General features: G+C 36.8%; 1 protein-coding gene across 1 annotated transcript; it reads left to right on the top strand.

Annotated features, from left to right (window-relative positions):
- The first annotated feature begins 123 nt into the window (after positions 1–123).
- Positions 124–27,357, top strand: impact (impact RWD domain protein). Its single transcript, XM_030132173.1, has 11 exons — positions 124–300; positions 950–1,078; positions 1,196–1,248; positions 1,370–1,432; positions 1,565–1,650; positions 7,036–7,161; positions 7,241–7,335; positions 10,272–10,345; positions 10,804–10,894; positions 20,296–20,430; positions 27,081–27,357. The coding sequence occupies exons 1-11, from the start codon at positions 253–255 to the stop codon at positions 27,138–27,140; spliced, it is 960 nt and encodes a 319-aa protein (XP_029988033.1). The 5' UTR covers positions 124–252; the 3' UTR covers positions 27,141–27,357.
- Positions 27,358–27,391: the final 34 nt, after the last annotated feature.

Below are 27,391 nucleotides of genomic sequence, written 5' to 3'. Positions count from 1 at the left end.
CAATTAACAATTAGAAATATTTGTAAATGTTATATTTGTTTGCAACTGCGTCCAGTTTCTTAATGTTTTGGCTTTTATGGAGAAGAACCCGGAAGTAAAAACCCACACTGCCCTGGAAACAGATGATTCTCCACATGGATAGACAAGGGATTAATGTGTAGTTCACGTGCTATATGTCCTGGATATGAGGTTTATTTGCTTATTGTTAAGTATTGAATTTTAGTAGCTGACGCTTGATAATGACAATAATAGATGGCTGAAGTAATAAATACAGAGAATGAAGAAGATCTGCAGTCTCAAGTAAGCTGTCTGTCTGCTCTGACCACCTCTTAGACAAAGTTTAGGTCAGATCTCCAGGTTGTGGTCATTGGTTTCACTCTGCAGTATTTTGCTGTGGCCTGTAGGGAGCGTCTGAGCCAAACTGCTGTTGTTATGGTTTCATATGCAGCTCAGATGTCATTGATTAAAAAAAAAAAAAAAAAAAAAAAATCCTGGTTTACAAATGTGAAATGGAGTTTTCAGGGCTCTGTGCAGTTCAAACAAAGTTTTATTTCCTTCCCTTTATGTGTCAGAGAGATACATTGAATGATTATTAATGTGTATGCACAAGTTAGCACTTTGCTCTGCTCTGGGGGAAACACACATGCACACTCTGCAGGATGATCCCAAGGTGCATGGATTCATTAACACATGGTTTGAAGCACAGCAGGTGCTTTACTTGTCACAAATGCCACACATCAACACTCAGAAAAAGAAAAGAGGCAGAATATAGATGCAAATTAACCCCAGTGAAAGTGAAAAAATTTGCCCTTGTGCACAAACGTGTCTTTAAGCCTGTTATTAGTCATGCATTTTCACAGTTGGAATGTAGTGATACTTAAAAAAAAAGCATTCTGAAAGGAAATTAATGACTGCTCATTTGACTCTTTTCCTATTGCTTTTCTCTTAGATCGAGGAGGTTGAAGCTCTGTCTGCAATATATGGTGATGAATGGTGTGTAATAGATGAAGCATCAAGAATATTTTGCATCAAAATATCAGATGATTTAGAGGAGCCAAAACTGAAAGCATGTCTGCAGGTATGGAAGGGAAAACTCTCATAGCAAAAATAATAATAATAATAATAATAATAAGCATCATTATCTGTCATTGCATTTGTTTTTTCCATTTAATGACTCATTGTTTGTATTGATCAGATAATTCTTCCACCTGATTACCCAAGCACGGCCCCGCCCATCTACCAAATCAAGTAAGTCTATTTACATTTCAAATTTAATTTGGAGTCTGCTGAATTGATAAAACAACACCCCACTCAAAAACCCACTCGTCATCCTACTCAATAACCCTCTGTTTGTTCTTGGCTTTTGTAGTGCATCCTGGTTGCGCGGCCCTGAGAGGGCCAAATTGGCAAACAGCCTGGAAGACCTCTATGTGTGAGTGCTTCTCTTAATTTCTGACTTCACAAGGATGATACCAGAAGCTTTTTATTATTGTTTCCGTGGACAGTGAAGTCTGTATCTCACAGATAATCTGCCTTCATGGAGGAAATATTTTAATTTTGACAGACAACATGCAGGGGAGAGCATCCTCTACCTGTGGGTGGAAAAAGTCAGAGAATTCCTGGTTGAGAAATCCCACAGCGCAGAAACAGGTGAGGTGTGAAAAATGAAAATTGTGCTTGAGAGCCACAGTGATGCACAATGAGATATTTATTATTTTCAAACATGGCACAATGAGACAATGAGATATTTATTATTTTCGAACATGGCATTAACGGGACCTTTATCGTACCTTTGACTTTCAACTATAATTAATTAGATAATTTGTTAGACATACAGCATTGATGGCACTGTAAAGCTTTTCCAATCCCTCATCTAAGGAAGTCTTCATGTGTTTTGCTCCCCCATTAGTAATACAATCATTTGATGTGTTCTAAAGCTGTGATAAGAGAAGCACAAAGGCCAGTAGGACATTATCAAAACCTTTCTGTGTGTGACTTTGAGTGACTGCTTTAAATTAAGATCAATATCTATGTAATACCTTCCTTTACTTTGGCAGAATCTTTTGAAGTGTCAAGGGAGAAAAGATACTCAAATTAAAGGTTTTCCTCAGGTGACACTTTGAATCAGGTTTTCATGGGTGGGTCCAGTCTGTCTCAGTTATCTGCAGCTGAGGCCAGCTTTACCTATTGTGGCCACAGACCTTTTTTTTAAGTTACAAGCCTAAAAAATATTAAATATCCTCCCCATTGTTGTGTGGCATAAATTGTCAGCTTTCTGCAATTCATGTGGTAATCAGTATGACTGTTCATAGCACTTTAAGTTCAGAGAAGAAGAAGAATCAATAGCTTATTTTCCATTCACATAACAGGAATATCATGGAGTGAGAGACAGAGAAGTGATAAGGCTGAGGATGCGCATTTCACAGAAAAGGAAATGAAAAGGCAGTAAACATGATGGAGAGGACAGGATTGAGAGAAATAATGGGCCTGACGATGAATGAGATGAAGCAGGAAAAAAAAAAACATCAGAGAAACAAAACGCTTGTTCACTTCATGTAATATCCTACTTCATTTTAAGTGAATTGAAGGTATAAGATACATTTCAGTCTCAAGATCATTTATTCTTCAGTACTGTATTGTTCTTTAGCAACAACCATAAATTCAATTAAATACATCCAATAACCCTGGAGCATATTCTGAGGTTTTGATTTACAGCTCAAACCCATTTTTGTGATTTTACAATGATGTGAACTTTAGCCTCCAAATACAAATAACTTCATCCTTGAGTTCAAGCAAATATTTATGCCAAATGTGCAGAAAAATCTCTTAAGGCGTTGAATCCACAAGAAGGAAATAGAAATAAAATATCATCACATCATTTTATTGTGTTTTGTGAGGCTGCAGCACTCTTGACCTTTGGCCACTGGAATATTTAAGGTCAGTGTTGAGTCCAAGTGAAGGTTTGGGCCAAATTTTAAGATATTCTGTTCACATGTTCCTGAAACACTACACTACTAAGAGTATACAGACTACAGCGTTGACCTTGAATTTCCCTCGGGATTAATAAAGTGTCTGTCTGTCTTTCTTCCTGTCTTTCTTTCTTTCTTTCTTTCTTTCTTTCTTTCTGTCTTTCTGTCTTTCTTTCTTTGACCTCTGGCCATTCAGTGTTCTTCAGTTCATCCTTGAGTTCAAGTGAAACTTTGGGCCAAATTATGAGACATTTTGTCATGTTTCTCCAGAGATGCTGCATTTTAAAGAAAATGGGGACCAACTGTTAAGCATTTTCAGAGAGATGATTTTTATTTATTTATTTGTTACTCTATGCAAAGACACATGGCAAATGAGTTGTTTATGTGTTCTGTTGAAATCCTCACCTGGTAGATATCGCTGTTATATTCTAATTTCCGTTGTTTGGCTCAGCGTTTAGATCAGGATTAAATTAGGTAAAAAACAAAAAAAATTGAAAAATAAAACACAATATCTTCTGTTATTGCAAAACGTCATAATACACTGAATTCCAGCTTCTGTATCATTACATTGTATTACCAGATTCATATCAATACACAGCTCTGTAGTGTGAATATGTGCACATAGAATATACAACACACTGCAGGTGTTACTCATGAAAAACCATTTAATGATCATATATATTTATGTTCATTATCAACAAATTCCTTCAGAAACAATCAGATGATCCCAATGAGTATTCACTGAGTATCATTTTGCACCAGCAAAAGCGTCCTTTTATGATGAACATGGCTGCTGTAGCTTTTTAATCTTGCTGCCCTTCACATATGCTCTAAATCAGCAGCTGATAATAGTCTCATCTGTTAAGTAAATATCTAGAGCGTGTCATGTTGTTTTTGTTGAAAAGCAATTATTTTTGCTGCTCTGTAACACCATGCTTTTATAATCTACACTTATTAGAAGGATCAGCCTCTGCACATTTCTGCAGGTTGGTTGTTGTAAATCGAATATCTCATTTCTTCAAGCCATTCACAGCAGGACTGCAGTTAATTATTCTGTGTATCGTTCGGATGATAAAGTGCAAAAAGTCGTGTTGTTAAAAATATTTATAAACAGCATTTTGTTCAGTAGACAGTCCAGAACCTAAATGTATGTAGTTAAATATAATGTAAGGTAAGAGAAGAAACTTTAGAACCAGATAGTACTTGCGTTTTCTTAAAAAATTACTTCAGGTATTAAGAAATCATCAAAATCCAGATGGGCATCAAATTAATCAAAGGTAAAACCCAAATAAATGAGTAGAGAATCATAACGTATGCTGATACTTCAGCTGTGTAGTATGAGTGAACCTTACCCTCTGTGTATAAAACACTCAGTTGGTGTATTTTATTCTGTTTTTTGTCCAAGATAGCAAGAAGGAAAGATCTAAGTGGCTTTGAAAGAGGGTTCATTGTTAGGGCAGGAATTGCGGCGCTTCAGTCTCAAAGGCTGCTCAGTTCAATGTCTCAGGAGAACAGGGACGAAAGTGACGTGGATTTACACTGATGGGAAAGACATCAGGAAATTGGGTCAGAGTTTGTTTGGTAGTAGTGCACATTTGTTGATAGTGATATGTAAATATATACTGTATATATGGGACATTTTGCTGTTACATTAACCTATGATGAAGCTTTTGGTTTCAGATATTTTTATTGTGAAGTCTTATCATAGTACAGACGTGAGATCCCCTGAGTGGTACATTGTGCTGAATTTTTGATATCAACACGAAAAGAAATCAATATTGACAAAGTGAGAAAAAGAAAGAAAGAAAAAAAAAAGAGGGGGCAGAAAAAAAAACCCACAGTTTGACATCCCCCCTATTCCCAGAGCCACTGAGATAAACTGGGGTAGTGCTACACTGTGGACTACCGCTTATGTAGTGTATCTTAACTGACATATATGACATCACTGGTTTGGAAATGTTTTCAAATTCTCTCTATTTGTCGATGAAGCCTTTCTACACTGACGCATGTGGTGTCTTCCACAGGACATGAGGGTGTATGGACTGGTTTGATGAGTATGTTAAAGTGGTTCAATGTAGTATTGATATTCTAAACTCTCAACAGCAGGGAGAAGTCACGTACCTGAACACACTTACAACTACCAAAACCACCAACAAATCAACACTATGATCCACAGACTGTATCACTCACTGAATAAAGTATAAAGCTCATTGTTTACACACATCTGTATTATAGTATCATTAAGTTTCTTCCTCAAACAAAAACTCAGCCGGTTATTTTGACAGTCAGTCAAACTAACACCGTGTCTTATAATCTTCACATGCTACATCATTCGATAGTTTACCTTATAGCTCTGTTAGCTTATCTCTGTTTAGACAGAAAACAGCCACAGTAAAATCACAAGTCGGCTCCTTTTTCTATACAGTTTATGTTCTCTATAGCTACACTAAAGATCTGTTTGGAATCGTCCAAACAAGGTCAGAACTGTCACAGTTTAGTCTGAACCATAGGTTGACAAACAGTGAACTTAACAAAGATAATAACATCTCATAATAACTTTATACCTTCATAAGCCTCATAATCAAACTGAACCGTGTAGAAAAAATACTGTGATTTCAGCATCAAACTCCTTTCTCTTCATTTAGAGCTGTGTCCAGTGGTGAAAACAACAACAGTGCTTTTAGCTTTTATCAATTTCTCACTTACCTTGACTCTAAATCAAATCAAATATAATTTAGTCTCTCCAAGAGGAAATTTCTCTTGGGCAAAGTGCTGAGTAACTGCACAATAGTATATGCAGACAGTATAACTACACACAGATATAAAAACAGACAGTGAACCGCACTACGAGTCCAAATGCATCATATTGCACTAAATTACTGCACCTGTCCTAACAATATGTAGAATAAATTATAATAGACTAGAAACTTTAGTTATTCTTACATCTGTAAACTCTATATCAACAACCAAAAAGGTTCTCATCACATCTCGTCACTTTCTGGTGCTTTGGTCAAAGGCCCCTTGGTGTTAGTTTTCCTCACCGTAGGAGACCAACAGAGTGACTCATTACCCCCTTTAGTGGTCCAGAAATACACTCACTTCATACCTCTACAATCAAATACACTGGTGTCTTTGGAATAACTTCAGAGCTATTTATTCTCAACACTGTAATGAGAGTTTTTGATCGTTTCGTAATATTTGACAGTAAAAATACTACATAAAACACTTTTAAGGCCTTCACATTCACCAGATTTCAACCCAAATTAACCTATGGGAGATTTTAGATTGTGTCTGTTAAACAGTGCCCTTTTACACCATCATCAAAACACTAAATACAGAAATATGTTTTGAAAGAAAGTTCATAGGCATGTACGGTCAGGGTTGAGGTGCACTGAAGCCACTTTGATAACAAGATATGATGAAGACAAGTCTATATGAACTCAAATTTCATGTTAAAGTGGTTTTAAATGATCTGTTTTACACTTCATGTCACCTCAAACTATGACAAAAAGGTATTGTATTGGTATTTCCAGATATTTCCTGGAAAGCAAAGAAAAACTTAATCTGATTTTGTGTTCGATGACTTCTGAGCTTGTTAGTAGTAATGGGTCATCGCTCCATAAGTAGAGTGACCACCTGTATGTGTGTGTGTGTGTGTGTGTGTGTGTGTGTATGTGTGTGTGTGTGTAAGGTCACTCATCTGCAATTGACCGATTAATCTAACATTAATCAACATCAGCTTTAATGAAAACCTTTGTGTTTTTTAAATTACCCTCAGCTCATTGAAACACGCAGGTAAAAAACATATTAGCATTTTCATTCATCCCAAGGCTCCATAATCTGTCAAAGCTGTTGCCACCAGGTCATCCATTAAGAATCGTCTGTCTGGCTATAATAACTCAGGAAATGACTGTTGTGTCAGTGAAGATCACATAATGGTAATTTGGTAAAACTTGCTCAGGAGGTAGAATAATAATGACAAGCAGCTTGGCCTGACACAGTGAAAGTTTTCTCAGAAATAGCTTATTTAAAATAAAACCTAATTTTGCTCCATGTTCTACTGCAGTCGACCAGCCGGAAAAGGTGAACCTGACAGCAGAGGAGGAAGTGGACGATGGTGAAGACATACCAGACTTCAATACCCTCAAACTGAACACAGAGAGTGCACATCTCTTCATGGATCATGGGAATGGTACATCCCACTCAATTAGCCACATGAAAAGACTTTTCTTCATCTTCATGAAAATAATATGTACCATTTTATTGTCTAGATGAAGAGGTACCTCCAATAAAACACGGAAGCGCCATCACGGACCGACGGAGCACATTCCAGCCTCATTTGGCTCCTGTGGTGACACCAAGACAGGTACAGCACATGACTGTTATCACATTAAAGGAGTAATATTTAGCTTTTTTTTTTTTCTTTTTTTTTTTTTTTTAATGGAATTATGCATTTTAAAACATTTCCTTGTGGTCTGCATGAATTGTAAATGCTATGCTTGGGTCTGAATTCTTCATTACTTAAACTCCACAGGTCCATTTTCAACCCTATTTCTGAGTAATGACACCAGAAAGGTCATTTTGAGCGCTGGCCCTTTAAATGCAAATGAGCCACTTCACGCCCCACCCCCTCCAGGTTGTTTACTGTGCTGCTCTGTCCCGTTCAACCACTTGTGTTCGTTAATACAACTGAACATTTTAGGTAATCGACTCGAAGTTTGGACATATTTTCAGTATGGACTACAACTGCTGCTGCTGATAAACAATTATGTCGTACTCGGAGAAATGTTCGTCAGAAATCTTGACCTTATATGTGCAAATGTTGTGATGTAACTAGTTATAGACGTAACAAATTAAGCAGGAATTAAAATGGGTTGTAGAAATCCATTCAATTTTTGCCAAAATGAATATAAATATAGCTTTGCAGCACCTGGAGGGTTCAAATTCAAACTGTTTGAACTATTAGGGTCCAAATACACAAATAAATGTACCAAAGACTAATAAAAGTGGGTTTAGCAATACATGACCCCTTTAAAACATAGTAGAGATGCATTTAAAGCCCTGCCTTTGTACGATTTTTTAAAAGTAGAGCTGAAACGATTAATCGATCAATCACCTCGAACTGATTAAAAAAAATATTCAATCGCAATTTCCCTGAATCAAAGCTTTGTTTCTTTAATTTCACTGCCATTAAACATTGGTTCCGCTGTTGTGTTTCACACGGACGCTTTTTTTTTATGCACATGACACTGGGATCAATACAAACAACAAGGAGTGTATTTCAGAAGGGACAAGGACAAAAAGGCAGAAAATGTCTATGTGCTCACTTTTCTTCATGACAAACCATCACTTACTCCTTTAAACTTTTAAGCTTCCACTCAAACATTAATAATCTTTGTCCTTTTTAAAGTTGTATGTTAGTTTCATTTTAAGTTAGTAGTAAGTTTTATGCAAATTAGTTGAAGACCACAGTGCACATATTGTTTGTAGATGTCATTTAACTTCTTTGTTGCTATCTATCTATCTATCTATCTATCTATCTATCTATCTATCTATCTAGTTGTATTGTTTTTTTGTAATGTTAGTTCTGTGTGGATATTTTTATATATACTTTTACTTTTATGCCTTTTGTGGTTCTTTTTCAGCTGGTTCTGGAATGAAGGACAAGTTGTTAGTCATTTTCACACTTTTACTGTTTTTTCCATCTATTCAAATAACAATTTAATCAAATGGAGGGAAAATAGATTAAGCAATTACAAAAATAATCAATAGCTGCAGCTATAGTTAAAAGCTTTTCTTAGTTCCAGGACAAATTAAATCGGTAGGGATTTTACTGATGTGCTAATAAATGCATAAAACTCTAAATACTCAGACATCATTTGGCTGCTTCCTACATGCAAATCCCACATTCCACGCTTTTCAGTAACACACCGGCTCATCTTAAAAGCTTCCACCTGCTGTGGAGTGCCATTTGGACCAAAATATTTGCAGACATCATCCTCCGGAGAGCACAGGAATTGAGTTGAATGAGAGCACATTATTTTGATTTGTAGTAATGGTGTGAAGAGGTTCTGTTCATTTCAAGATGTAACTGAGATAAAACTAAGATTTGCTTTCATCTGTTTTCAGAATTTTGTACACTCCTGATAACATAATTAGCTCATTTCTACTGAAGTTTGCTGGCTAAGGCTGACATGAAACTGATAAAAATGATCATTACGACGACTTCAGTTTATTGGAAATGACTGGTATGATTTTTTTTTTTTACAAAGGGCATGACTTGAATGTTGAGCACAAGCCAAGAAACAAGGGAAATGACAATAGGAACAAGTGAGTCATGTGGAAAAGATACAAAAGGGGAAAGTGAAGAGCCTGTAAACTGTCATACCAGAGTTTACAAAAAGTATTTTTAACCTTTGAAATCACAGCTTTATTTATATGGAATGTGCGTTTCCCTCATAAACAGCTGACTAATGTTACTTCGTGCGTTAGTCAGCAGTGTCAGACTGTTTGTTTGCTTCATGAGTTGTCGTTTTCACAGATGCAGCATCATTTTGACTTGGTTTCCCAATTGATTCTCTTACTTCAAAATTCACACGGGGCTTTGGTGTACAGGGTGGGGAAGCAAAATTTACAATGAACATTTAGTTGTTTTTTCGCAGCAGGCACTACGTCAATTGTTTTGAAACCAAACATATATTGATGTCATAATCATACCTAACATTATTATCCATACCTTTTCAGAAACTTTTGCCCATATGAGTAATCAGGAAAGCAAACGTCAAAGAGTGTGTGATTTGCTGAATGCACTCGTCACACCAAAGAAGATTTCGAAAATAGTTGGAGTGTCCATAAAGACTGTTTATAATGTAAAGAAGAGAATGACTATGAGCAAAACTATTACGAGAAAGTCTGGAAGATACTATTAAAGAAGAACGAGAGAAGTTGTCACCCGAATATTTGAGGAACACTTGCGCAAGTTTCAGGAAGCGTGTGAAGGCAGTTATTGAGAAAGAAGGAGGACACATAGAATAAAAACATTTTCTATTATGTACACTTTCTTGTGGCAAATAAATTCTCATGACTTTCAATAAACTAACTGGTCATACACTGTCTTTCAATCCCTGCCTCAAAATATTGTAAATTTTGCTTCCCCACCCTGTATGTATAGGTTTTAACATTATGCTGAGTTAAATCCTTGTGTCAGCACTTTAATGTACAGTTTACTATAGTGCTTGTTAGCGTGAGGCTGAAGTAAGAGGTATGTCATGTTATTTACTGTTGAGCTGCTGTGTGCTGCAGGTTAAAATGGTCCTGGAGAAGCTCTATGAAAACAAGAAGATTGCCAGCGCCACTCATAATATTTATGCATACAGGTCAGTAAAGTCATATTTATGAAGCATCTGTCACGGTTTCATTAGGCAACTAGTGCTCAATACACTTCGGTTGCTGTTACAGTTTGTAATATTAACACAGAAGAGCATTAAGTAAGGATTTAATCTTGTCTGTCTTCTCTAAAGGGCACTTTACTGCAAAGGTCAAAAAAGGCATTAGTAAAAATGAAGGCTTTCTGACAGTATTGTGTATTTTGTGAATAGAGGTGTGTGTATATGTTTGTGCTTGCTCCCAGTTTTGTCAGAGCAGTCTAATGAGGTCGAGCTGCTGATGCACCCACCGCCTGGGTGGTCATTACTCACGGGGAGGAGATGTTGACATTTAGACCACTTAAAAAACTTTCCAGTGAAGAGGCTGCTGGTGTCACAGCGTCATTCTCCGACCAAAATATCTTCCTTTCCCACCTAATGCCAAGCTTCATTTTTTTTCTCTGTTGTAGGATTTACTGCGAGGACAAGCACAGCTTCTTGCAGGATTGTGAAGATGACGGTGAGACGGCAGCAGGTGGCAGATTGCTCCATTTACTGCAGGTTATCATTGTATTCAGAAAACTCAATTTCGACCCACTGCTATAGCTGCATATTCAACTGTATTTAAAAGGAAAATGTACAAAAAACAAGCGATGAATTACTCAATGAGACACACAGAAACAATACGACACCCGCAATGTTAAATGTGGTCACCGCATTCAGCTCTTTTTTGGCTTCTGCTCTGAGCTGCTTTGTACATTTCACAGCCTGCACAATTTGGCAAATTGAAATGGATGAAAATTTACACATAATTTACACATAAGAGAACAGAAGGTGTACATTCACAAGCAAAGCATGCAGACAGCATATTTTTCAGCCTAAAAGGGCTTTCTGTATGATCTGTTTTGAGAAGTACTGTCCCATTGGAGCACCAAAGCATCTGTGTGGATTTACACTGAAACATTTTGGTATGGTGTTACTTTAGCAAAAAAAAAACAAAAACAACCAAACAAAAAAAAAACATAGTGGGGGATGTAGTGCATTGTGTTTCCTCTTAAGAGAATTATTTTTTCAAAGTGGCTATTGACACAGTATTGTGGCATGAAATATTGGTTTGTCTGTTACCACAGAGCCAATCAGTGCCCTCGTTTTATCGTGTGTACACTGGCAACTTACGTCCTGAAAAAGTACCAAGGCAATCATGTAGTGAATAGGACAACTTGAGACTCAGCAGATATTTAGGCCATTTGGAAATGTGTCGGACTGCAATGCAGAAGACTTGGGTTCAGTTTGGGTTCAGATTAAAAAAAAAAAAAAAGGAGGGGGGGCGGCAGGCATAGGTAAATCCAACATTGATAAAAATGAGGCACTGGGACAACGTTCAGAGTGCAGAATTCCACAGGACCACAGCGCTCAATACACTGAACTAACACAGAACTGAGTGGTCACACAGCACACTGCTGCATCTAACATGTAGCTCCGCCCACCTTCTCCAGCCTCCAGAGCAAAGAACACCATAAAACGACATATAGAGTATTTAGAACAATAATTCCTATTCTATACTATATACTGTTACTAATTTGTCATTTTCGTCCATCCCTTGCCACTGTACTGTGGTAGCAAAATGCACAACAGAATGCACTGAAGTATACGCCATATATCACCACAGTACTGTGGCAACAAGAGGTGAATGAGTTCATGGAACAGTATCCATGATTCAAGGTCAGGGTCAAGTTCAAGGTTACTTTATTTGTACCCGTAGATAGATTTGTTTTGCAGTCTAGGTGATTGCTTTGGTGTTACAACAATACATACGTTGAACATGTAAGACAAGTACTTGATCACACTTACAGACAGGACAAAAAGTGCTGATGATTGGCTCTAGTACAAATGCTAACATTGGATTGGTCTGTCGCAATAGACAAACCAATATTTTGTGTGACAGTACTGTGGCAGTAGCCATTGTCTTATTTTTTCTTCAGTTCTACAATCCTAAATTGCCCAGAGCCTGAGGTTTGTGTTTCCTAAGAACTGTGCTTTACTTAAATGCATTAAGTTTAAAGAAATGGCGAGTTACTAAACATTTGCCAATTTATTTATTGATTCAATAATTGAGTACTATGTGACTACTTCATCTGTTTGTACATCTTTACATTGACCAAAGTCAAAATCAATAGAAATTCATTATTATAGCAACGTCACTAGAGATTGATGAGGTTCATTTTTTTAAATCAGGCAAGTTATTTAATTAATTTCATTAAGCCAGTAAGAGGTTATTATACAGCACTTCACAATCATTCAATCAGTCATAATCACTATCTATTATGAAGTCAAAATTATTATGATGATGTTAAATTGCCTGACCTAAAAGTAGAGGACAACATTTAATTGTGTGATTTTTTTAGGGGAAAAAAACAGACAAGTCACAGGAATGGAGACTTTTCTGCAAGTCTCCATCTTCACTACACCACTGGTATTTACATAATGTGTAAATATCCACTCTGTCCCTCTGTGGAGAAATGTGGCCCTATGGCAGTCATTTCACACAATTTCTAATCTTTCATTGCTCATATCTAAGAGGGACTCGTCACGTTGTCAGATGGCACCATGATTCACACACATACACCCACATCACACTACAATGTGCAATTGTTCACACACTTTTTGTTTTCCCCTAATATTGAATGATGGCCAGTGAAAGGTTTGTGACAAAACCAAATGTTTCCTGTAATCTGCTCTGCACTGAGTTCTAGTGGTCTTGTCACACTTGTTACCAGACGGCGTCGAGTCATGTCATGAGTTCTACGTGATAAGTTTCATGATTCTGTCAAAGTTCATACTCATTCATAAGATGACAGCAGCCAGTGTGACCCTGTTAAAGAGATAAATTCATGTGAAATAGTGCTTCGGATTCTTGGTATGTATGTCAGAAATGGTGACCAGCTGCACTGAATTTAAGTGAGTCCTCTTGATATGTATGCAGCATCTTCTCCGTGTTGCATGCTGGCAGTTGGCAACCAGAAACTCACAATTCCCTCACATGTGCTTTTCTGAATATCTGTGAACTTGGGAGCATATACTAAATGTATAATCAGGTCATTTCATGCAGATGACCGACCCACTGCGACTGAAGAGATAGCATCAGGTCTTCCTACTCATCCCACTGAGTAACATACTGATTAATCTTCTACTAGTGACACTTTGAGCAGCAAAGAGCAATTTGCATGAAGAGTTTTCTCCTTAATCTATTCTTCCCCTAATCTTACTCCTCTCCAAAACCCTTTCTTCCTGTTTCTTCATTTAGATTTGCGCTTTCTGCCTGTGAATGTGGAATGTGCGCAGTGATGAATAAAAGAAAAATCAGAGGCTGGATCTCGGAGCATTTGCATGTTTTGTTTTTTTCTGAAGACTTTAATGTCAGGTTCTTCTCTGCATGTGTACCGGCATAATTAGCCTAGCATAGGGTTAAAACGAAAAAGTAGTTTTAGTAAAGTTATGTATTTGTATGCAAAATTATTCAGCAGCAAATTACCCAGGTTTGTTGTGATTCAAAAAGATAAAAAATGTGACTTAAAGTGTAAGCGAAGTACTGCAGATGTGTTAAAATGTGTGAGAAAGATCTGGAGGTCTTGGAATTCACCTTTGACTTGGCTAAGGTTGTTTAACTACCTCAGCTACTGTTTTACTTTTGGCTAAATGAAACAGGAGTAAGTACAACCCAATCATAGCGTACACATCCAATAATCTTTCTCGCTGTTATCATCAGGCAGGTGTTTTATATGGAAGTGTACAAAAAGAAAAGTTTAGTGTTGCAGCAAGATGTTTTCATGCTGTTACTCCATACAAATGAAAACCTTTTTACTTAACACTGATTTGAAACTCTATGTTACAACAACAGGTTATCGTGGTATTATGTATAAAATTCAGTTATATCAACAAAATCTAACAAAATTTAAACAGCAGGAACATGTTATAATATGTAAAATATACTGTATAATGATAACATTCTTATTTTTCATTCTGTCAAAATTGTCTTTCTTGTCTGTTTGATTCCCTGTGCATCTCTATTTATTACTCTATTTACCAAATTGCATGACACAGGCAGCATGCCCACTCCTGTGAACACATGGTTTTGGCTTCATTTTTACACAGCATAAAAAAAAGTGCAGCATGGCGTCTATCGTTAGTCGCAGTGTTTTTCTCAGGACTATTTCTCTGCTTCATTTTACACTGAAGAGCCATAACATTACGACCCCTGATAGGAGAAGTGCTTATAATATTATTTCAATCCAATCAACCTTAGATGCTTGATCGGTTGAGATCCAGTCGGATAGATAGACGGACAGACAGACTTTATTGATCCCAAACTGGGAAACTGTAGTGCAGCATGACAGACAGCAAAAATAGAATATAAGATCAACATACACTGAACAAAAATATAAATGCACGACTTTTGTTTTTGCTCCCATTTTTCATGAGCTGAACGCAAAGATCTAAAACTTTTTCTATGTACACAAAAGGCCTATTTCTCTCAAATATTGTTCATAAATTTGTCTAAATCTGTGTTAGTGAGCACTTCTCCTTTGTCCTTTGCTGAGATAATCCATCCACCTCACAGGTGTGGCATATCAAGATCCTGATTAGACAGCAGGATTATTGCACAGGTGTGACTTAGGCTGGCCACAATAAAAGGCCACTCTAAAATGTGCACTTTTACTGTATTGGGTGGTCCAGGGGGGTCAGAAAACCAGTCAGTATTTGGTGTGACCACCATTTTCCTCGCACAGTCTTCTTCATGAATTCTCTGAAACAGCTTTGGAGATGGCTTATGGCAGAGAAATGAACATTCAATTCACAGGCAAAAGCTCTGGTGGAGATTCCTGAAGTCAGCATGCCAATTGCATATTCCCTCAAAACTTGTGACATCTGTGGTATTGTGCTGTGCTGTGGCTTTTTATTGTGGCCAGCCTAAGGCACACCTGTGCAAAAATCCTGCTGTCTAATCAGCATCTTGATATGCCACACCTGTGAGGTGGATGGATTATCTCAGCAAAGAAGAAGTGTTCACTAACACAAATTTAGACAGATTTGTGAACAATATTTGAGAGAAATAAACCTTGTGTGTACACAGAAAAAGTTTTAGATCTTTGAGTTCAGCTCATGAAAAATGGGAGCAAAAACAAAAGTCGTGCATTTATATTCTTGTTCAGTATAGAATACAAGTTCATTTAAGGCCAGACTCGGGTTTCTTTACTGTAATAAGGCTTCATTCACACACTCTGCGAAACATACACTGGTGAAGATGACCACACTACCTATGTTTGATTATGGTGATGTCATTTATAAAATGGCTCCCAAGTGTGCCCTTAACTGTGCGGATGCTCTCCACCACTCAGCCATCCATTTTGCCACTGGTGCACCTTTTTCCACCCATCATTGCGTCCTGTATAAACTGATAACTGGCCCTCCCTCCACACCAGGTGACTTCATCATTGGCTTCTATTTATCTACAAGACTCATCTAAGGAAAACACCTCAATACCTCTCCAACCTTTTGCACCTTTCCCACAATAACTACCACCTGAGGTCCAGCGATTTCATTACTCTGTCTCTTCCAAAAGTCCACACTGACTTCAGCCAGAATTCCTTTCATTTTGCAGCAGCAAATGATTGGAACTCCCTTCAAAACTCCCTTAAACTTTCAGGTCTCCCATCACTCCGCATGTTTAAACAGAAACTACAACATTCCCTAGTTGACTGTTGCACGTGTTGACTTCCCTTCTGCTCTCTCCCCATACACTCTAGTACAGGGATGTCAAACTCATGTTAGTTCAGGGGCCGCATACAGCCCAATATGACCTGCAGTGGGCTGGTGATGATTAAAATAATAACACAATACATAAATAATGTCAATTCCAAAATTTGTATGTCTAATTTCTATGTTTTAGAGTGAAAAAAAGTAAAATTACTGTATACTATCAAAATTTTTACACCCTCAAACTATCCTTTAAAAAATGTGGAAAAACATGAACAACCATGACCAAAATGAAATTTATTAAGAAAAAAAGTGCAATTTTTAACAATTTATGCCATTCTTTGGCCACAGCTTCTCATTTTCACATGGTCATTACAACTTTCAGATCACAGTGGATCTACAAATACACAAAACATTTACTAACAGACAGAATATTGGTACGATTACACTTAATTCTCTTAAGATATTTCAGATTGTTCATATTTGTTCAGGTTTTTCACATTTTTTGTCTGTAAATGTTAACATTTGTGTAATTTTACTTTTTGTATGTTTCATTATTTATAGTTTATTATGATAGTATTTTACTGGACTGACCTACTTCAGATGAAACTGACCTAAAATTATTTTAACATCCTTGATTGTCAGTATCTTCAGTGTAATTTTTGTATTTCACTAATTCATCCTTGGACCCTTTGGCGGGCCGGTTTTGGCCCCCAGGCCGCATGTTTGACACCCCTGCTCTAGTAGTTAGTGATGTTGTTTTTGATGTCATAGTCTCTTCACCATTGGTTGCGACTCATGGATTCATCTGCACTGTTTTCTTTTATTCATTTTTCGTTTGTTTTGTCTTTTTTTGTAAATGAGAAGCTGTTCTCTATTCATTTTACCTGGTAAAATAAAGTACTGACTGACAAGAGCAAACACACTATACATAATAAATTAAGTATAAAAAATAAAAATGATAGATAAACAGTAAGGTGGAACAATAAACTATAATGTGCAAAGTAAAATGGAATTGTTCAGAAATATGGACAGTAAAGTGCAAAGTGGAAATATGTTTATGGACATCAGGCGAGTTTATTGTACTGTGAAATGGCATGTGACAGGAAAGATTTCCTGTATCTGTCCGCTCAACAGTGGAGTTATAATAGTCTTTTTGAGAATCTGCTCTGCTGTCTGTCCAGTGTCTGGTGGAGAGGGTGCCTATGGTAGAGGCCAGTTTCTTGAGTGTTCTCCTCTCCACCACGGTCACAAAATTGTCCAGCCTTAGACCGATTGCAGAGCCAGCCATCTTGGTGATTTTATCAAGTCTGTTGGTGTCGCTGGCTCTGATGCTGCTACCCCAACAAACGGCTGCAAAGAAGATGACACTGGCCACAACAGACTGGTAGATCTCCAACATTTTGGTGCATCTGCCGAAGGATCTAAGCTGACTCAGAAAACAGAGTCGGCTCATAACCCCTCCCCAGTTGATGTTGTTTAGATACTTTTCAATGCTGTTTCTAACACATCAACTTCGAGGTCTAAATGTTCGCTTGCTGCCTAGTATATCTCACACATTGACAGGTCCAATTGTAGTGAGATAATCAACATTAATACCACTTTGCCTGCCAGTGATCAGAATCTTATGCCTGATGAACCTTCTCTTAGTCTATTAGGACTCATCTTATCTCACAGCGCCGTGCAAAAGTCTTAGGCAGCCAGTGGGTTTGTTGTTTGAGCAAGATTATAACAACATATTATAATGCATGTATGCATTTCTTAGTCTTCATAACAAGATACAACTGAACTTTATATGAAAAAGGAGGACTTTACAAACAGGGATTTCAGGGCAAAAAACTGACCAAGGTGTCCAGGATTTAATGGGACCTCCCTTTGTAATTAACATGCCTTCAACTCTTCTGTTCAGACAATATGAGATTTACTGCACTAATCTTCAGGTTTCATTTAACACCTGTCAAATGTCAAATGTTTCTTATTGTTTGAGCTGCTTTTTGTCATGGGGACAGTCACTAAGTTACTGACTTACCTGCAGAAACCATTTGGCTCTGATTTTTTTTTTTTTTTTTTACCTACGCCTGGGAGGTTATGTTTTTGCTGGCGTTGGTTTGGCTGCCTGTCTGTCTGTGTGCAAGATAACTCAAAAAGTTATGGAGGGATTTGGATGAAAATTTCAGGAAATGTTGATACTGGCACAAGGAACAAATGATTAAATTTTGGTGGTGATCGGGGGGGACACTGATCTGCCTTAGCGGAGGTCTGCACTCTCCGAGCGCTTTTCTAGTTTTTTTTTGTGTGTGTGTGTGCTTTTAGTACTGTAGTTAGTGTTTCCTTGTATTTTCCATGTTGTATCTTAAGGAAGAATTAGAGAAATTGTTATTATGCTCATTACAACCCTGTAAAAACAATATAGTAAAGGTTTGTTTGTTTGCTTGTTTTATTCTGAATATTAACATTTAAAACCAAAAACATGGAAAAATGTAAAAAAAGACAAAAAAAAAAAAAAAATTGAAAAAGGAGCGGGATGAATTTCAGCTTATATACTCCTGCCCCCTTACTCCATCTTTTGTTACTGACCATAAAGTATCAGTTCCTCAAAGTAACTTAACAAATCTTACACATATCAAAATAAATTCTAACCAATCCTGCTCAAAATGCAAAAATATTATACATATCAAAACTAAACTCTGTCTGTTTCATAGCAGTATTACACATATAGATAGATAGTCAGACATCACTTCAAACGTAAGTAGGCAAAAGAAATTCCAGATCCAAAAGGACACTCCAATATATAGAAATAAATCAACCAAAATTTATTGTATTGGTATTGTACGATTAGCCTATTTATTTATTTATTTATTCTTTTTTCTCTCCTCTTCTTCTTCTTCTTTCTTTTATATCTTATTCTTATTCTAGAAAATGTTCTTGTACTTTTAGAATGTAAGCCCCTTTTTTGTGAATTTGGCTGTAACCATTCAGCCTGAGCAAACTTTCCTACATCTGTCATGTTTAATGGTGTACTTCCAGTGCATTAATACTTCATACTCTATGTGATGTTTTATTATGTTGGTCACTTGTCAAGGACAACAGATGGAAATTAGCTTCTCTACTAAATCTGGTGCAAGCATTTTGTTTTTTGCAACTAATGCCAATACACACTGTCCTGTAACTAAATAAATAAGTACAAATACAAAAAAGAAACCAAATATCACACAAATGTACAAATACTATGAAACTTTTTTTTATGATATTTTTCACTATAAAAAGATGATTGTGTTGTTTCATATACCATGATAACTTAATGTTGTCACATATAAGTGTTTTAAAGTACTGTTAAGTCAAAAGTTTCCTGCAATAATATAATTTATTTGTATGTTGTAATAGCATGAAAACATTTCGTTGTAGCAATAAAGTTTTCATGCTACAACACAATAATTATTCTTTATTTTGTTTTTTTTTTCTAACCTGGCAGCCATACACTTAAAATAAAATGCCTGTTTGCTGCCACTGGGAATGATACTTAGAATGACCCAAAACAGTGAAGTTCTAGGCTAGAAAAAAAAAACAAAAAACACAACAACAAAAATAACCTAAAAACTCCAGAGAACGCAGGGTGACTGCAGAGTCAGGTTTATTAGTGGGTTCAGAGAAACCTGTTCTGTTGTGGAAATACTGACAACAACAGCTTTAAATGTAGCTACTGATTTAATGTTTTTCATATTTTCTAACTTTATAATTATTCCAAGTTATGATCATTTTTATCGTTTGTAACCAACATTGTTAGATGTTATTAGGACTGGAATTAATTTCCATGAATTTATGAATGTTAGATTTAATTTTGATCCTTTCAGACTTTTTGCTGAATTAAAATGATCCAATCCTGACATTTCTGTACTGCAAGTCATCTTCCCATCTTTCACTGTGAAAGATGTAAAAATAAGCAAATATCCCCAAACTTTGGAGTGTTAGTTCTGCAGCGTTTGAGTGACAGCTGATAACGGAGCCACATACGCTTCTCGCCCCTGGTGTGAAATATTTACTTGCTTCAGAATGACTGCTATACTTAGGTGTTAGTATCACAATTTGCAACCTGTATGCTTTCTTTGGATCCAGTGTATATATATATATTTTTTTCTTTCAGAATTTCTTACCCTCTCTCTCTGATTCACAGTCATTTCTCATATCCAGTGTCTTGTTTCTCACCACAGATTCTAGATGTGCGTAATGTCATGGTGGTCGTGTCTCGGTGGTATGGCGGAATTTTGTTGGGTCCTGACCGTTTCAAACATATCAACAACTGTGCGAGAAACATCCTGGTAGAGGAAGGATACGCCGCTTCCACGGTGAGACAGTCACTGGGCCTTTTACTTATTGTTCTGTCATCTTCTACTGACACATCATTCATCACTTTTGACTTTGTATTCAGTTTGTAATTCTGGAAACACCTGGTATCTTGTAGTTTACTTGGCTACATACTAAGGTTACTGCAATTATCAGAAGGCAGGGTTTTTGGCAGTTTTCTACTCTTGCAACTACAATACAGTCAAAAAGCTTGTCCATTCAGCACCGTTGGACAGAATATATATCTAGTACTTATATGATGTAGTGAGACTTAGATTTATTTGAGTAATTCAGAATGTCTGCTTGGCGTGCTTTGTGTTTCCACAGTCACTGTCACATTAAGAATATTGCTTCATTTTGAAGTGTCTGGTTGCCACATGTTCAGGAGATCAAACACTTTCTCTTCACTATCGCCAGTTTGAAGTTGGGTCCAGTCTGCTTTGAAGTCATCTTTGTGTTCTGCAAAGTTATTCCATTGATAAGATGATTGAACTTTGAGCTGTTTCCACAGATAGATTAAAGGTACAGCAAACCTACTCCTAAATATATCCTACTTCAAAACCCCATCTGTTCACTGTAAAAAATCACCACTCAGGATCATTCTCATGCTGACAGCAGCAGACTTCAACTACTGGACTCTGTGACAACTAATTACAGGCTCCAGCAGGTGGATGCAGAAGCCCAATGGGGAAATAGCCAGTTTCCAAGCTGCAAAATTTTAAATCAACTGTAAAATGAATACACAGTATGGATGTATAAATAACTACAAGGGCCTTCCAAGAGTGCATACTGTTGCCTAAGGCCCTACCATCCTGCAATGCAATCAAATGGCCAATTTTGCAAGGTATTGAAATAAATCCTTTTTATTGATACCGCTCCAAAATCTACGAGCTTCATCTTTGGTCCATGCCATACACTTGTACAGAGTTTTATTGTAACTGGTGCTCTTCGTAAACAGGCTGACAGACATAAGCTCCTTGACAGGGGTAATAAAATGAGATTAAGTGTAATTTGCATGACAGACCAAATTGAAGCTGAAGTAATAAAGAAATATGACAGCAACGGAAACAGCAAGAATGGAAATCAGAGAAAAAAATATTAAAATAAACAACTTAATTTAAAGGAGTGATATTTTGCTTTTTTAAATGGAATTATACATTTTAAAACATTTCCCTGTGGTCTACATAAACTGTACATGCTCTGCTTGGGTCTGAATTCTTCATTAATTCAACTCCACAGGTCCATTTTCAACCCTATTTCTGAGTAATGACATGAGAAAGGTTGTTCTGAGCACTGGCCCTTTAAATGCACACGACCTCATCCCCTCCAAATTGTTGACTGTACTTCTCTGTCCAGTTCAGCCACTTTTGTTTGTTAATACAACCAACAAATGAACACTTTAGGTAATCGGCTCAAAGTTTGGACATATTTTCAGTATGGACTACAACCACTGCTGCTGACAAACAATTATGTTGTACTCTGAGAAATGTTCATCGGAAATCTTGATCTTATTTGTGCAAATGTCGTGGTGTAACTAGTTATAGACGTAACAAATTCAGAAGGTTGTAAAAATCCACTCGATTTTTGCCAAAATGAATATAAAGATAGTTTTGCAGCACCTGGTGGGTTCAAATTCAATTTTTATGAACTGTTAAAGTCCCAAAATACACAAATAAATGTACCAAAGACTAATAAAAGTGGGTTTAGATAAATATGACTCCTTTAAAAGACCATGCACCAGCTCACCCCTCTGTACTTTGGTGACACCTCCACATCACTGTACCTACCACCCTCAGATCCTTCTCATCTGTCCATCCCACTGTCCCCTCTGCTCACCTCACTATCATGGGGGGCAGAGAATTCATCCCCCCCCCCCCCAACCCACCTCCACAATACTGACGCACACTCACCTGTTCAGGCTTTCTTACTCTCTATGAATGTGAAATCCTGAACAGATGACCATGCAGGTGGTGTGGTCCATGTTCACTGTATTTTATCGTCTTTTGTCATATTTCTCTATATTTCTTTTTATTTCTTTGTATTTCTGCTTTTGTCTGAAAGGTGACTTTGAGTGTCAAGAAAGGTGTCCATAAATGAAATGTATTATTATTATTATTATTATTATTATTATTATTATTACCTTCCTTCTGCAGCTGCAAATCAAATGACTAAATATAACTGTAGCTGACCTAACTCCATTTCACACTAGTATGGGAAAGTGCTGCCAATTTTCCAAGCCTCCATGTCGAGCCACAGAGTAGAGCAGTAGAATCATCCATAAAGTTTCAGGGAAAAATTTGGGCACTGCTTGAAAAATAGCTAAATTTGGTGATTTATTTTATTTAAATGATGTAAATTCAGTGTATGTAGAATGGGGGAAAATGGCGACATTATCAGCAGCATTAATGCATTCTTACTTTTTTTTCATATATTAAACAAAGATGTTTATCAATCAATCAAACTTTATTTGCATAGCACTTTTCATACATGGTACATGTAGCACAAGTGCTTCACATCAAACCCCCCACTGTCCCCCAGTTGCAACTAAAAATAAAAGCAACAAAGTGAAGCAATGTTTACAGTAAGAGTTTAATTAAAAGCTAAACTAAAAAGATAAGTTTTGAGTTTACTTTTAAAAATATGAACACTTGCAGCGGACCTCAGGTCCTCAGGTAGACTGTTCCATAGTTTGGGGCCATAAAAGCTGAATGAGGCCTCACCATGAGTTTTGGAGTGGACTCTAGGAACACTTAAGAGATTACTACCTGAGGGTCCGAGAGTGCTCATATGTTAAAAGCAAATCAGATAAGTAAATAGTGCTAAGACCATTAAGAGTTTTAAAAACCAATAAAAGCACTTTAAAATCGATCCTGAAGCTCACAGGGAGCCAGTGCAGAGACCTGAGCACTGGTGTCACATGCTCTCTCTTTCTGGTCCTCGTCAGCAGTCGGGCTGCAGAGTTTCGGAGCAGCTGCAGCGGTGTAATGGTCTTCTTAGGAAGACCAGAAAGGAGAGCGTTACAATAATCAATGCAACTTGTGTCAAATGCATGTATTAGAATCTCTGCACTGGCTCGAGAGAGAAAGGGTCGTACTCTGGCAATATTTTTTAAATGATAAAAACCTGTTTTGGTGACAGACCTTATGTGTGGCTCAAAGCTAAGCTCACAATCAAGCACCCAGACTTTTAACCCTCTCAGAAGGGTCCAGTGAATGGGTTTGGAGCTTAGCTTTGAGCCTCTCCCTCTGAGCCTCAGCACCAACAATTAAAACCTCGGTTTTGCCCTGGTTGAGCTGGAGGAAGTTTGGTGCCATCCAGGACTTAATATCTAAAATGCAATTAAAAAGGGTGTCGATGGGGCTGAGGTCATCAGGAGACATGGCAATATAAAGTTGAGTGTCATCAGCATAACTATGAAAGTTAATGCCGTGTCTCCTGATGACCTGTCCTAGAGGCAGCATATAAAGGTTAAAAGGGGTTGGACCTAAAAATGACCCTTGGGGAACACCACAATCCATTTTGCACCTTTTTGATGAGTATTCTCCAATACTAACATAAAAATCCCTGTTTGTTAAAAATGATTCAAACCAGTTAAAAACAGACCCAGACAGACCAACTGTGGTATGCAATCTGTCTAAAAGAGTGCAGTGGTCCTCAGTGTCAAACGCTATTATACATAATTGAGGCGTGTGCAAAAGTCAAGTTTCATATTTTTTTTACACAGTGAAAAGAATGTGAGGTTTTACAGTTTTTACATGGTCACAACTTAATCACACAAGATGATATACAGTCGCGGAAAAAAACTATTAGACCACCTCTGTTTTTTTCAATTTCTTGTTCATTTTAATGCCTGGTACAACTAAAGGTACATTTGTTTGGACAAATATTATGATAACAACAAAAATAGCTCATAAGAGTTTAATTTCAGAACTGATATCTAGTCATTTTCCATGTTTTCTTGATAATAAGCAAAATCACTTCAGTTCTTACATCAATATCTATGGCATTGTACTGCCAAAAACAGTGCTTTTAGACATTCCATGTTTTCTTTTCTGTCTGTTTTAGTCACATGATACACACAGGAGTTAGTACTTGATTGCATAACCATTGTTTTTAATGACTTTTGATGGTCTAATAGTTTTTTTTCCATGACTGTACACACTGTTTTCATAGGTAATACATACTATTAATATTGTTCATAGATATACATATTGTCACATTCAGTTAATATTGTAAATATTGTGTGTATTCATATTTCATGTCTGCTTTTTGTATTTTTTATTCTACTTAGCTCTATTCCCATCTTACTTTTGTGAAATTTTATATTCTATTGTCTTAAGTTATTTTTAGTTTTTGTAATTTCATATTTGCTCTATTCTTGTTTTCTGAAGCTCTATTCTATTCTATTCTATTCTATTCTGTTCTATTCTATTCTATTCTATTCTATTCTATTCTATTCTATTCTATTCTATTCTATTCTATTCAACTCACTCGACATGTCAACAGTTGTCTGTAGTGTCAGCTGTTGTGAATTTTTGGGGTTTCATTCATTCTGACTCTTCAAACCCTTTGCAAACACTCAACAACCATGGGTTTTTCAAAGTAGCTGTGTTAGACTCTGAAAATTAAAGTTGTTGCTTCCCACAGTGCAGGGGAAGGCTCCGAGAAGACAGGGAAGCATTTTTAGCTTGCTGTTTCCACAGTGCAAAATATAATTAAAAGATGGCAGTTAAGGGGCACTGTGGAGATCAAGAGGAGATCTGGAAGACCAAGAAAACACTTAGAGAGAATAGCTGGCAGGCTGGTCAAAGTAGCAAATGAAACTTCCATTTGCCTGAAAAAAACACTTGCAGGAAGATTTAGTAAACTCAGAGTGGTGGTGCACTAAAAGAAGACCTTCACTGAAGAGTCTGTAGGAGAAAACATTACTGCATCCTCATCGAAAAAATCCAACGTCAAAAGCATGCAATGGAACATCTATAGAAGCCTGACGTATTGTGAACAAGTGCTGTGGGCTGATGAAGTTAAAAAACAACCTTTTGGGCACAATCAACAAAGATCTCTTTGGAAGAAAAGGAACAGCATGTCATGAAAAGAACATCTTGCCAACTGTTATGCTTTGGGATTGTGTTGCAGCCAATGGCACAGGAAATATTGAGTGGATAGAGGGAAGAATGGATCCCACAAAACACCAGCAAATTCTGGAGGCAAATGTCACACTGTCAGATGGCTTCTATAGCAGGATAACAATCACAAACATACTTCAAAATCCACCACGGACCACCTCCATAGACACAAGCTCAAGGTTCAGCAGTGGCCCTCACAGTCCTCAGACTCAAACATCATAGAGTATTTGTGGGTAGATCTTACCCACTATGAGACTACTGAAGAATACAGCAGAACTACAGCTCTTTGGAAAGAAGAAAATCCCAAATACAAGAACTGCAAGACTTTAGTTGGATACAAAATGTGTTTGCTTGCTGTAATATCTGCCAAGTACTGAGTGTGTAGGGTGCACAAACATTTGCACATGCTATGATTGTTTTTTTTTTCTTATTTAAAATTTTTGTTGAGTGAAATAAAAGTAAATATGCATTAATATTGGTGGTAATATATTTCCATTTTTCATCCATTCTTACATCTTGTCAGTTTAAAAAAAAATCACCAAATTATGCTGTTTTTCAACAGGTGCCCATATTTTTGCATGAAACTGTGTATGTTCGACATATTTTTGCCAAAACCATCCAAGAATTCAACCCTTTTACAGTAGACTTCAGTAGGTGGACTAGATGGCTGACTTCTAAAGTAAATCTATTAGGAGTTAATGTTGTCAAAAGGTGGTACATATGGGAAAAAATATAAATATCAAATAGTCTAAAGGCAAAAAAAATGGCTTTAAAACAATATTATTTGCTGAAAGGAGAACTTTCTGTTGTTGTTGCCTCAGTAGTTAAAGTCATTTGTATTAATTCAATTAAGTTTTTCCGTATCTTTAAAATAGGAGGTAATTGGAAATACGATAAGTGTGTGGAAGGCAGAAGACCAACATTTTTTTCCATTGAATTAAATATATTAGATAACATCTCAGACAGCTTTTGGAGGAAAACAGGATTAGTTTTACTCCTCAGACCCTCAGAAGTAAAAATGCTGCTGCCACCACAGCAGCTATTCTCCACCACAAAAACCCCAGTTTACACCCAAACAGCAAAACATCATTTGACTTTTAGGAAATTGCATGAATACTGACATTGTTCCCTGTTTTCTTTCAATATTCTTCTTCCTTATGGAACACAATAATCTTGTATGTTTGCCTTTTGTTCAGGACATGGCAGACTAAAAGGTCTGGTTTGTTAGCAAAATGATAAATAGAGAGTGTTTCAAAATACTTAAGAATGCAATATTTTGTTTGATGTAATTATTGGAATACATTAAAACAGTATGGTGTGTTCCAATCAGTACATTATAATTTGCACATTTCCGTAAGGGAGGGAAACTCAGCAAGCGTTCAGACAAAGCTGTCTGTCAAAAATTGAGTCACGAGCTTTAAAACAGCTCTCAAATATTGAGCTTGGAAAGGCTTCGGTACAAAGAGTGCTAATGTAAGATAATCATTAGTCAGTTCATTCTCTAATCCTCTCCTCTTATTTCACAGGAGGAAGCCACCAAATCAGGGGGGAAGACCAAAAGGCCAAAAAACAAGAAGATAAAGTGAATCCAAAAAGACAGAAAAACATTAATTCTAAGTCTTCAATCACTTTTCTTTTTATTTCAGGGAAAAGGTCATTTCCAGCTGATTCATATGTGTCTTAACAGAGACAGACTCTCAATTATTCATGGTTTATTCAAATAACTTATGTATTTCAGCCTTTGAATGAGGTGAAATGAAATGTTTACAGGGTGATGCATCATCATTAAAACAATCAAACAGTTGTTGTTACTTTGTGTGTAATTACTGTTTAGCAG

This window comes from Sphaeramia orbicularis, chromosome 4, assembly GCF_902148855.1.
Source record: "Sphaeramia orbicularis chromosome 4, fSphaOr1.1, whole genome shotgun sequence".
Classification (NCBI taxonomy): Eukaryota; Metazoa; Chordata; class Actinopteri; order Kurtiformes; family Apogonidae; genus Sphaeramia; species Sphaeramia orbicularis.
This window is presented reverse-complemented; position numbering and strand designations above follow the sequence as displayed.

Bases quoted from the DNA above. Each gene is read 5' to 3' on its own strand.
- impact (XM_030132173.1), top strand. From the start codon at position 253: ATGGCTGAAGTAATAAATACAGAGAATGAAGAAGATCTGCAGTCTCAA. The intron at 7,336-10,271 runs GTACAGCACATG...TGTGTGCTGCAG, and splicing joins CTGTGGTGACACCAAGACAG to GTTAAAATGGTCCTGGAGAA. The intron at 10,346-10,803 runs GTCAGTAAAGTC...TCTCTGTTGTAG, and splicing joins CATAATATTTATGCATACAG to GATTTACTGCGAGGACAAGC.